The sequence below is a fragment of the Mizuhopecten yessoensis genome, unplaced genomic scaffold, assembly GCF_002113885.1.
Source record: "Mizuhopecten yessoensis strain PY_sf001 unplaced genomic scaffold, ASM211388v2 scaffold4743, whole genome shotgun sequence".
In the NCBI taxonomy this organism is placed as follows: Eukaryota; Metazoa; Mollusca; class Bivalvia; order Pectinida; family Pectinidae; genus Mizuhopecten; species Mizuhopecten yessoensis.
Window position 1 is genome coordinate 140,883 of NW_018405699.1, and position 12,798 is coordinate 153,680.

The 12,798-nt window shown below is 39.0% G+C and overlaps 1 protein-coding gene across 4 annotated transcripts in view; it reads left to right on the forward strand.

Moving 5' to 3' along the window:
• LOC110449643 (F-box/LRR-repeat protein 7-like) overlaps positions 1-12,191 on the forward strand; it is a 74,306-nt gene extending 62,115 nt beyond the window's left edge. For all 4 annotated transcript variants that reach the window (XM_021496631.1, XM_021496632.1, XM_021496628.1 and 1 more), the window contains exons 2-3: positions 3,846-4,790; positions 8,978-12,191. In XM_021496631.1, the coding sequence (XP_021352306.1) occupies positions 3,846-4,790; positions 8,978-9,708 (1,676 nt within the window). In that variant the 3' untranslated portion in view covers positions 9,709-12,191. The remainder of the gene's footprint in view (positions 1-3,845; positions 4,791-8,977) is intronic.
• The last annotated feature ends 607 nt before the right edge of the window (positions 12,192-12,798 follow it).

Here is a 12,798-nt window from a genome sequence, read left to right on the forward strand (position 1 = left end):
TGTACATGTATGAAGGTGAAACAGACTTGACTTGACTCATTACGTGTCATTACTTGTACGTGCACAGTGTTAATTTCTTTGTCGATGTTTATTCCAGGGAAGTAATAGACTGCGGGCTACTCGACGTTACTCATACATTCAGCTAGTATTACGGTATCTGGCCCACAATCTTAAAAGGGTAAATAAAGAAAAAAACTTTTATTTGACACTAACTAACTTAAAAATATTTAGATAACGGTAGATACTCATTTACTCAAAATACATCGACCTTGCTCCGAACCTCGACAACGATTACACATAGTTCCCGTATATGAATGCCACTTAATCGACGGCAATAAAATAAAGGTCACACTCTTAATAAGTTGGCCTCATTTTTACCAATGGATATATTTTCTCAGTTCAAAAGACTCCTGGGTCAAAATTAAACATTCACAGATACGTTAAGAGGTAATCAATACACAAGGTTTGTAAGAAACGTCATACTTATGTATTGGTTATCGTTTCATCAATACACTGTCACTCAAATCGGCCGTTCTAATTCCGGAAACGCCTGACTGGCTGCAATAATTCCGGAAACGCCTGACTGGCTGCAATAATCAGACTTCCGTTTCTGTATATATATCGGTATAAATACATGTTAGATGAATTCGGAAAACGTGTCATGAATATGCTGACATTTTCAAAGAAAATGTGAAAGTGTTCGTTGACTATCGTGCGTTATAATTTCACCATTTGGAAGTCTTGTTTTACAAAAAAATCACATCCTTTTGATTTCCAACACTGTTTAAACCAGGTCACGATCTGATTACGGACGGTGACAATTGTCATTACCGGATTCGGATCTAATCTAATTCTGGGGTTAATAAACGCCTTTCCATTGATTATATGTTTCTAAAATCTGTCATCCCTTGCGGATACAAGCGCTAGTGCGACAGCACTTCTTTATTTGTCGGATATGTAGAATGGCTATCTCTATACGATGTATAATTTATAATGTTATTGCTATCGTCCACGTTCACCCGGGTTTTGTAGAGTGGTAATCAATATAATTAAGTCCAGGTCATCCCGTTAGCTGGCCGTTACTCTGCCGTCCGCCGATCGTCTGTACCTGGCCGTTATCTGTGGTCTAACATTGTATATCGATTACCTGTTAGTTACATACCTGGTATCTGTGTTGTAACATACCTGTATCTGTGTCTCAGCTGCTTGACGACACCTGTGTTAGGAATGTCATGTGGAGCGTTTGTATCGAACGCGCTGATGTATCGAGCGACAAGCGTCGTTAGAATTCTTTGGTCCATTAGTGATCCAATGGTTTGCGGGTCACTGAAACGTTTTTATTACGTTTCCGCTGAAGCTTTAAGACCAATAGCTATTGTAACACCGACACTTGTTCACCAGTATATTAAATTGGTTGAAGACATCTTGTCATCTTTATCAAAAGTTGGATCCAAACATCTTTTTGAATCGATGAAATATCACATTGATATATTTGTTTTCAAAGTCCATGAAGGAATTGTTCATGTATTTGCTCCTAGCCTGTTTTCCCATTCCATTTTACTATAATTGCAAAATATTTAATGTATAAATGGTGGAAATATAATATTGTTTAAACGAATTCCCTGGAGGAAGGTTGGGAGTGGGAGCAACACAGTGAGAAAATAAACGGGTTTTAAAGAAAATCCCAGGCTGGAGAGGGAGGAGGGTCTAGAGCCGAGAGTCGAGGGTAGAGATTTGAGGGTCGAGAGCCGAGAGTCGAGGGTCGCGAGTTGAGGGTAGAGGGTCTGGATGCATGAAGCCCAGAAATCCGCTATGTATACTATTCCTGTTAGGCTCTGATACTGTTTTCCATAGGCAAATAATTAAATAAGATATTTTGAAGGTCAATTGGTCACTTTTATAAAACCTGTTGAGTTAAATCTAAATAAAACTAATTTCAAGTGTCTGTCCTGAAATAACATGAACTGTATATATACGTGTTTGTCGCCATTGTAAACTGTCCCTCTGAATGGCGTCTGGTAAATATAGCCATGGATTCTGTTGAGAAAGGCGAAAGGTATACACTGGGAAATATGTCTATATAGGGAAATAAGATATCTCGTTTCGTGGTTGTCAATTTCATGTGGTATATTTCAAATAATGGTACCACTCTGAAATCTAAACCAGTTAACGCGATTTCATTCAAAGGAACATATTACTTTAATTACAGGTTCGAATCGCAGTATTTTAAAATTGAATTCTATCTTTGCGCTGAGGCGCTGAGGAGGGCTGGCCACAGACTAAACCAGCAATTTGTACTTTTTTTGTGTGTGTGAATATGTCTTACTGGGTTACAACGTGCGGTAATTATAACTGTTTGATAAACAGTTACCACCTCTGGCGTGTCGTAAGAAAAAAAATGAAAATATGGTTTGGCTTGATACTTGGTACTCGTTTTAGTTCTGTCCATGTCACATCTTTTGAACGATCCGTAATTGACACCATTCAAACTCCCTGAAATACAGGTACTGCAGATTTGCTGATCTACAACCCCCCAACAAATACATCTAGTGGTTTTACCGTTATAACATTCATTTTCGAGCACTGTGTTTGTAACATAATATTCACCGGGGTCGAGGCAGGTAGCTTGCGCGTGTAATTTAGCGTACAGCAAGTCAAATAACCTGCTTCAGCTTTAATAGTTCGCTGGCTTTCTTATCTGATATACAACTATATGAAATACTCCAACTTTATTCTCACTATTTAATTTGTAGACGAACAAACTTTGTCGCGGTAACATGTGAACAATTCAAGCAGGCAAATTAATTTTCTCCTTGGCAGAAGACAGGGTTCTCTCTTGAGCGTTGCTGTGTTTCGGTGTTACACGCCACAAGAGGTCCCGCGTGATACCCACTAGGCTGTCTGACTCAGTGTTGGAAATGGTTGTCAAGTTTCAGTAGAAACTCTCGTTTTATTACACCGGTTGTTTGTTTATACAAAAGGTTAGATAATTTGAAGGAAATCATTTCTGCTTACAAAGTCGTGATTCTGATTGTACTGAAATTTTAACAAAATGTGAGATAATTATATTAAAAACTCTCAGGGACTGGCAGTAAACACCGAGGAGATCGGTACATCTAGTGGTGGCTTGAACGTACTCTCACATCAAACAGAACTTTATTCTATTCACAATGGAAGAAATGTGTTACTGGACCCATCTATATAGCACTGAGCTATCTAGCCGCCGTCGCCTGACTCACACAGGGGTTACCGAGATTACTTGAGGGGAAAAATCCCTTTATCACGAAGAATGCATGTAAATGTAATTATGAGCATCGTTCTAAGTTAATCTGATATTTCTTAACTGGGAAACGTCTGTGCTAGGGATGCTGTTGATTATGTGTCCCGTTTCCAATTTAGTTTGTATAGCGGTACCTGGTGCATAACTGCTACCCGATAGAAAATCTTTTGTTAGAGTTTTCATAGCACACTTAAAATGTGATAAAGCTGAGAGGCTCTGTGACACGGCTCCCCCTTAACGCTGTAGTAATAAAATATGTTCTTTGTCCTGGGTATGACGCACTTGATAGGAAAAAATAGTCTACACCTCGAGAAAATCAGAACAGAGTGACCTCCCTTGCATAATTCCGGTTTTGTGAGGTAAAATAAAGACCTTTGGGATTCTTATAGTGTATTTGATTAAATGACGTCATATCCATTTATAGTGACCGCTAAAATGTTCCCGTCGTTTTATTCCTTTACAGACAGATGATGTAATTCACACGATGTGACGTTTATCTAATTTCTGTACCAATTGGTGTATTCTAATATTGAAAGGTATTTAACTATTTTATTTTTGTTTTCAGACAACAGCCAGAAAGCTGACTCCCTCCATGACTCCTCATCAGGGTTCGCCTCTGATGTCCCCTCCTACAACTCCCATGGGTCTAGTATGACCACATTTAAGGGTGCTCCAGACACATCCGCACAGGACAAAAAGTCAACAGAGCGAGAACGAGACAGGGAACGAGATCGAGAGAAAGGAAATAAACCTCCTCCCTGGCCTTCTAATGGTCAGCCCTCCCACAGGAATCCTCAGCATTACCACCCACAGGACCTCAACATGCACTACAGGATGTCCACGCCATCACCAATGTCAAACCGGTCAGTTTCATCAGTCAACACTCATTCAACAGCGTCCCATGTCTCGTCTCATAAGTCGTCTTCATCCCACGTGACCCAGCACACGCCCGTACCACCAAAGATCAGCTACAAGAATCCCGCGTATGAGTACCAGCTCGATAAGCATATGGAGGAAATACAAAGCAATATCAAACGCATCGAGCTGCAGGAAAACGACAAAATCATAACATCAAAAGGAACGAAGTACAGGACTCCGAGATTGTCCATGTTCGACTTAATCACCGATGAAGTAATTGTGAAAATATTTTCAAATTTGCCATCCGACCAGCTTTGCAAGAGTTCTCGCGTGTGTGGTCGGTGGTACAACCTTGTGTGGGACCCGTTACTATGGAAACATATCGTCATTCGTAATGAACGAATCAATGTAGATAAGGCATTGAAATACCTCACAAAGAGGCTTAGTTTTAACACTCCTTCCGTTTGTGTTCTCGTAGAAAGCATCTCTGTGAACGGATGCGAAAGACTCTCTGATTCAGGACTTCACACGATCGCCAAGAGGTGTTCCGAACTGCGCAGACTTGAGCTTCAAGGATGTTCCAATATCTCGAACGAGGCTCTCTTCGAAGTGACGTCATATTGTGTCAACCTTGAGCATCTTGACGTGACAGGTTAGTTGTATTTCTTATCTGGATAATGGACTTGAATTTCAGGTATTCAAGGATAACAGAATGTTGGGTAGACAGGAAGGGTAGGATTTTGGTCTGCCAAGTTCTTGATACTGAAGAATATTTTCCACATATTTCTCTGTTCATTCCGTTGCCTTCTATTTTGACGAGTTAGCATTGAAATGCAGTGTTCACAGATATGCGTCAGGGTGTGACGTCATATCATTGTAGTACAGCATGATCTAGCTGTCAAAACCCGAGAACTAGACGGACTTTCCCGACACCGCCAAAAAAACCAAAGACATCCCTGTTCAGTAGACAATACTTACATAGTTGTATTGTTGATAACCAGTATAGATCCTGGAATAATGTAGATTTCTCTTAGTTTTTGGACGACACTACTTTTTGGGACCAGTGCTTTGATTGATAGTGGCCTTGTAGTAATTCTACTCGTCTCGACCTTTTATCCTATTACGTCCGATGCTGAATATCATATTTCATTTACACCACCTGTGTTAACAATCTAAGGTCAAATAAAACATGTTGAAGTTAATCAATTTACGACCCGGGGTTTCCTTGTGGACAAAGTTTGTCATCGACAATTGTATACGGAACGTAATAGTGGGTTAGTTATGATAGAAGCCGTCGACAACTATTTTAGGAGATAATAATGGTAGGTTCGATTTGAAAGAAGCAGACGACATGTTTTCCCGCCAGTGTTTGTTTATCGACTCAAATGTAAATAGTGCCCGTAGAATGTCAACAGTCGACAATGTATGTGTTATACAAAAAGAAAAGTAAGTTGAGTAAGACGCCGTGAACACAACAATGGCGCTGTGTGCTTACCACGGGGAAAGTGGGGAGAGTTATTATAACCTGTTACTTAGTGAAGTAAGCAGGCTTAGCTTCAATCATCGACAGCTCGATTTAAGCGGTGAACTCTTACCAACAATCCGTGAATGACATGTTCCGAAACAACATTGACTGTCAGGTGCTCTTGAAATTGTCCTATTTGATTTAAAATCGTTTGAAAACATGTGTGCCGATGTAGGCGGTGGTCTAAGGCGATGTACATACTACGTGTAAACCGTTGAGGCGACCATGATAGGGAAGGAAGGGTTTTCCTAATGACAGTTATTAAAAACACCAGGGATATTCTATATGCAAAAAAAACGTACAGTTGTACGATGATAATTCGTTTAGAGTTGAACAAGATTACATTATCTACATACAACTACAAGTAACACAATCGTATCCGTTTTCTAGGCTAAAGTACCGGCAAAACCTACACCAATATAGATACCGATAGTACTTAGGCGGGACGCTTTTTAATGTAAAATATCGAACGCACCTAATGCTACACAACGCGACAGGTATCGAACGCACCTACTAAACACAAAAAGTAATGTGTATGCAATTTCACCGCTGAGAATAAATACTAAATACACTCGACACTAATATAGCTTACAATGAAAACAGATAATTGCTACAGATTGTATTCATTGTCCAATGACAGAACCACTATGGCCGACCGCCATTCTCATACTTCGTCCTTTGTCAAGGGTTGTAATAATTCTAAGGTAATCCATATCGGGCACTTATCGGTAGTTGTCAAACCCACTCATTAAAATATTAAAATACCCAGCGTCAGTCGAGTGCATTGTTATGAATTCTGCTAAATATATTCTGAGAAAAATGACTTAATCTCCAACTTCAACTGATTATGTCAACACTTTCTTTACCTCATATTACATTTTTTTGAATAAAGAGGGAGACCATTGTTGGTCAAATAACTCTAAAAGTAATTCTATATTGACGAGCCTACAATTTCAGAGAATTGACAGTATGTCAGCTTTGATTTTAAGACTCACAAGTGATATCGGAAGAAATTATGGATATTTTTATCTAAAGAATCCGAGCGCTGTCTTCTTTTGTGAAAATATAATTATGCTGTCCACATACCAACTCAATGTTATCAAATACTAAATCTGTAAAACGTTCGGGTAACTATGTGTCGTTGCTTGATAACTGTAGTGTAAAAACAGATCGACTAATCAATACAACAAATTCCAAGGACAGCATTTCTTAAACTGGTATGGCTCGACCGGAATAATTTATTTTAAATCTACAGTATTTTAGTTCGATATTTCAAGATTGAAAGGACGGGAGACAACCCCGGATCAAACAAATGGGGGAATAACTCTAGCAAAACAAATGTTACATCAGACCATAGTCTCGTTCATCCAGACTTTTGTTGTCTGCGCAAGCTTTGCCGAACAGAGATCTAGCGTCTGGTTGAACGAGACTGCATCAGACCACAGATAGGAATGCTTTCGGTGCGCTTTACACGAATGTAGTCTATTTTTTAATATGTGGATCGTTATTCCATGAGTTTTTTAGTTCTCCCAATAAATGTCATGAAACAATATGTTATACCGAAATGAAGTCTGATCTTTTCGCCTTAATTGAAGACGGCTTTATATTAATTATCAATTTGTGATACGGTATGTTCGTTTGGTACCGGAACAAGAATTTGAGGGTCAATTGTTTGAATTATATTTCAAACGGGTTATGTTGATAGACTTAAGATTATCTCTCAAAGATGTCGGTCATGAATTGTTTTTCAGCTTACCACAAATATATCTTGGATAGTCGCACACAGCCCGTAATGTTCAGGTCTCGATCAAAATTATAGAACATTTTAAAAGAAATTCCTTTAGTAAAAAATATAGCGAAATTAGTCTGAGGACAACCGAAGTGAGATGTTCGGTATAATATTAATTGTTCGTTTTGACAGATATTTAATGAACCGTGCGATTTTAATTTAACATCTCATGATGGAAGGGGCGAGAGGTAACTTCGGATAAAAATTAAAGGGAGATAATTCTGACGTAATAGTGATGTTTGTTAACGAAGTTACATATTCTGAATGATCATGACTTGCTAATTTCTATTTTCTAAACACTTCATTTTGTGAAACGGATATCGAAGCATTGCTCGCAGATTACCAGCTTAAATGCATGTAAATTAGGTAACTAAATCGGACTGCAGAAATTAACACGTTACCTGTCAGCCTGTGCAGATTGATATGGAAATAGAGATGACAAAGACATAAGCGACATGTATGTAGCTATGACCCCGCTCCCATAAAACACAAAATATTCCATTGATATTATCCCTAGCTTGTACAAACCTGATACCATGGAAGACGAAGACAAATTGCTGAGTAACCTCTGGGACGCGCTGTTTTTAATTTGGTTGAATGTAAATGGGTATATTGAGACATCAGTATGCAAAGTGTTTCTTAAAAAAGAGGTACTCTGCAGAACTGAACTGAAATATAACCGCTTGCTATGTCTACATACCACAGACTTATACAGACATACACTGATATACCCCCTCACCCCAACCCCTCTCCCAACAGACCATTTACTCTGCATGTTTGTGTTCGACTGGCTACTAGCCCCTAAGTTTTTTTGTAAAAATATTTTCGACTGCATTTTACTAGCTTAATTATCCCCCCTCCCCTTAGTTCAGACACCCAAATGATCAAAATCATTAGAGTTTATTCTTGATAATTCAATATTCTAGAGACGGGGCCAGTCTAGCTGGTCTAGTTTCTTCATCCTATTAACATAAACTTACTTAGTTACACAGAGAAAAATCCCCGAGTAGAAATTGCATTCGATCAAAGGCCAAATCCGTTTATGCATCATGTGTAGCGAAAATACATTTAAGTTACATTTCCCCACACCCTTTTCATTCAAATGCACATTTCTCGTGTTGAAATCACCCGTTTTATACAACTGTATAGGGTTACGAAGTGAAATGTACATGCTATAGAACGTTCCTTTTAGATGTTTGTGATTATTTCATGTTCTCAAAGGGGTTAGGTGATTGTAGACATTCACGATATATTTTATGTAGCCTACACGAACCATGGTGAAGGTGTACATATTTAAAATATCGTCATTATTTTACGCTCGATTCTGAATTCATGAATAAATTACACGACGATGCTAAACACGAACATAATGTACACACGTAGAACACGATGATTTATGTTTGAATTGTATGATCCTGACCGGACTCGACCATCGCTGGTACTTGCTGACCTCGTAACATTAAATTCCCCGGATGTAACTGATACCCCGGATGTTACTGATATTCTATTTTGTTTTGTTTTACAGGATGCCCATGCATCACCAGTATTAGTCTAACGGACCAGATGCTTAGACAGGCGTCTGCGCATCATCTTCGTCAGATCCACCTCCGGTATCTCGACATGACCGATTGTTACGCCCTAGACGACGAGGGGCTCCGAACGGTCTCCCTTCATTGTTCGCACCTGCAATTCCTTTACCTGCGCCGATGTGTCCGAATCGGGGACAATGGTCTACAGTTTATTGCACATTACTGTACGGGAATTCGTGAGCTCAGCATCAGTGACTGTAAAAAAGTGACCGACTTCGGATTGTGTGAACTCGCCAAACTGGACGATTTACGATATTTGAGTGTCGCAAAATGTGACAAAGTGTCAGATGTAGGCATAATCCATTTGACAAAACACTGCCGGAAGTTACGTTATTTGAACATGCGCGGATGTGAAGCAGTATCGGACGACGCCATGGACGTTCTTGCCAGAAACTGTTTTCGGATTAAGTCCCTTGATATTGGGAAGTGTGACGTCACGGACGAAGGTTTGCTTGTGCTTGCTCAAAACTGTAGTCAGTTAAAGAAACTAAGTTTGAAATCCTGTGATGCTGTCACGGACAGTGGTGTGAAGGCGATAGCCAAGCAATGTCGGAACCTGCAGCAGTTAAACATACAGGATTGTCACGTGACTGTTGACGCTTACAGAGCGGTCAAACGTTACTGCAAACGATGTTTTATCGAACATACAAATCCGGGGTTTTACTGAGAAATTAAAATGTTTGAGCACTGTTAAGCAATTTTACTGGTACTCGGAACCTTAACAATAGGTTAATATATAACATAAACTATAAGTGTTATAGTGGGTATCAATTTAAAAAGAGCAAGGTTTTATTAGGATAATTGTTTACTCAAAATGACTCTAACCATCACCGTTTGCCTCGAACTAAAGGTTAGCAATATGATTCAAATATATACAGAGCTACACAAATAGAGAAATGAGGAGCTTATGTAAATGGGCGTTGTTTTAAGACAGTATTTATAATACTGTTAGGAGAGTGTTATTTTGCCAGTACCGAAACATAAATCTATTTCTCCTGAAGTACTACCATCCCTATGTGATACGATAACTTTACAGGGTCATCATATAATTCAAAACATAGACAATTTACATGGAGATACATGTACGTTTATGATGATATTGATATTCGTGCCGTGCACGCGCATGGCTGTCTCGACACCTCACGTGCACGAGCTTTCACTTTAACGAGTGTATTACCGATTGTAAGTTGTCTAGTTGGCAGCTAAAACAGACGTGGAACTCATGTTTCAAGGAAAGTCTGCGGTCTCTATGTAAAAAGAACTTGGGTTTAGGACCTTCAACGCGGCCTGATACGTGTCCAAGACATTGAACACGGTCTTATATGTGTCCAAGACCTTTGTCTTGAACACGGTCCGATATGTGTCAGAGACCTTGAACGCAGTCCGATACGTGTCCAAGACCTTGAACAAGGTCCGATATGTGTCCAAGACCTTGAACGCAGTCTTCATATGTGTCCAAGACCTTACAAATTGAACACAATCTGTTTTGTGTTCAGGACCTTTTAAACGGCCTCCTTTTTGTATTCAACAGATTCTTTGTGCCAAATGTGATTAGATATATATATACCATTGTGTCAGTATTTTTGTACGAGTCCTATTAACTATGCAGATGTTTATGATATAGATCTATATTGATGTACATTCCCCAGAGATGTCCTTTAACTTATTTATTTTGTCCCAGAACAAGAGGTATACTTGTTTTAATGTATATAGGTTGCATATATTAGGGTTCCACGTACCACTGCCAAAAAAAAATTCCTTTGGTAATGATAAAAGTTTTCATAAATCATATTTGAAAGACATTTATACCTAGTGAAACTTTTATGAAAATAGAATAATAATGAAAAATCCAGTTTTCTGAGACTAAGGGCGAGACCAGGGTTTTAAACCCTCGACCTTCTGATCCTAGTATTGTCATTCAAACTGAACTACCAGCTGGTCAGTGGTTGCCCTATATCCTGGTCCAACTATAGACATATCTAAGATTAAAGGGAGGTTACTCCATGTATGAAAGATTACATTGGAACTCTTTAGTGTTTTTTCTTGCAGTGGGGGACAGGGATCCTTTACTTAACGTTGTATAAGATTGTCCTTCCTTAATTATCTTATCAGCTTTATTTCGTAATTAAGAAGAAGTCCAAAGTTACCAGTGTCAGAATCATATCAGACGTGTCATTTATTTAACAGAATCCAAATAACCTTGCAACAAAGATATTTTAAAGTTTATAAATGTGGAATACCTTTGCATATTCTTAAGCATATCTCCTTTAGGAAAAAAGTGGTCATGTAGTTGGAAGTTATCGGAATGTATTCTGCGATATAAATAGAATCTATTACGTCAAGTCTTTATTTTCCGTGTGATATAGGTCTTTTATTTTCACATGAATTCGCATCTTACACCAAAGGACTTTAATGTGAGCGAGACGCTATTGAACGTGTCTTTGGTAAAAAAAAATGAAGAAAACATCTGTTTAACAGTAAATTAAACACGTTTCATTACAATTTATACCGAATGAATTAATTTTGCCAAATTGTAACGAAACATGGTTAATTTACTATATTCGCTGTAGAGTCGTTATGTTCATTTCACGGGCGTTTAATTTGTCGTACCGTCCTTTCTGTGATCATTGGTGAACTTATTTATTCGCGTCTTTCTCACGTCGAAGTCTTGTGGTGTAAACTATTCTAATGTGTAGGGTTATTTTTTTCTTTTAAGTCGCAATTTGGAAGTTTTGAAGAAAAACAGTATTGTCCAAAGAGTCACTCCAGGAAAAAATATGTTTCAAAACCATTATATCCAATATAACCCGTTACTTACAGCAGTACAATATATAAAGTTAACTCAGCAATCTCACGATATAAAAGTACCTAGACGGATTACTGTTGTAAATTCCAAAGATTATTTTTTATTGCATCCGCTTTTTCGTCCGTCTGTTGTTTCTCAGATTAGCGCATGTCTGGCTGTTTGGGAACGATCGGACGCGTTCCCAGGTGTTCGTTATCTGTGTGAACAGACTTAGGAAGCCAGACTTGTCTGTGTGGGAGTCCGCGATATACCTATGTCGACCTTGACCTTTATACCCTCGAGTGCTATTCTACGCCAGACAATTGTGATACTCGTTACTACATAAATAAAAATGTCACATCAGATATTTTCGTTTGTTTTCTATATTGTAAGAGGAATGTCAAGACCCGACACAAACCAACTGAAATAAAGTACATTACATAAGAAACCAGGGGAAATCAATGTCTATTGTTCGTCTTTATGATGACGTCAAAAAGGGTCGAGGCCAAATCAGGCGTTATGACGTCAGGGGCCTAGTTATTGCCGTTATGACGTCAATTGGTTGGTTGGTTGATGGGTTTATTCCGTCTTTGAATATTGCAGAGTAATCTTCTCTTGGGAGCAGGTATTGATTGGTACGTCGCTTGTTTGTGAGAGTAACGTCATCAGTTTGAGAAAACGACGTAATTTTCTCACACAAACCAATGACGTAACAATCAATACCTGTTCCCAAGAGAAGATAACTCTGCAATACGCAAAGACGGACTCCTTTTCACGGGCGAAGCCCGTGTTCTGTCGTCTTGAGGGGGTAAGTCCCCAGCTTACCGGGCCGTCGGCGATTCAAAATGACCTTGCCCGTCCAGATCACGCCCTAAGGTCGGTCAGCTCCTTAGATGCGGTAGGCTGTCACAGTTACATACAGCACGTATACTGGAGCGTGGAACACGTCCTTTAAACAGCTTCACTGTCCTC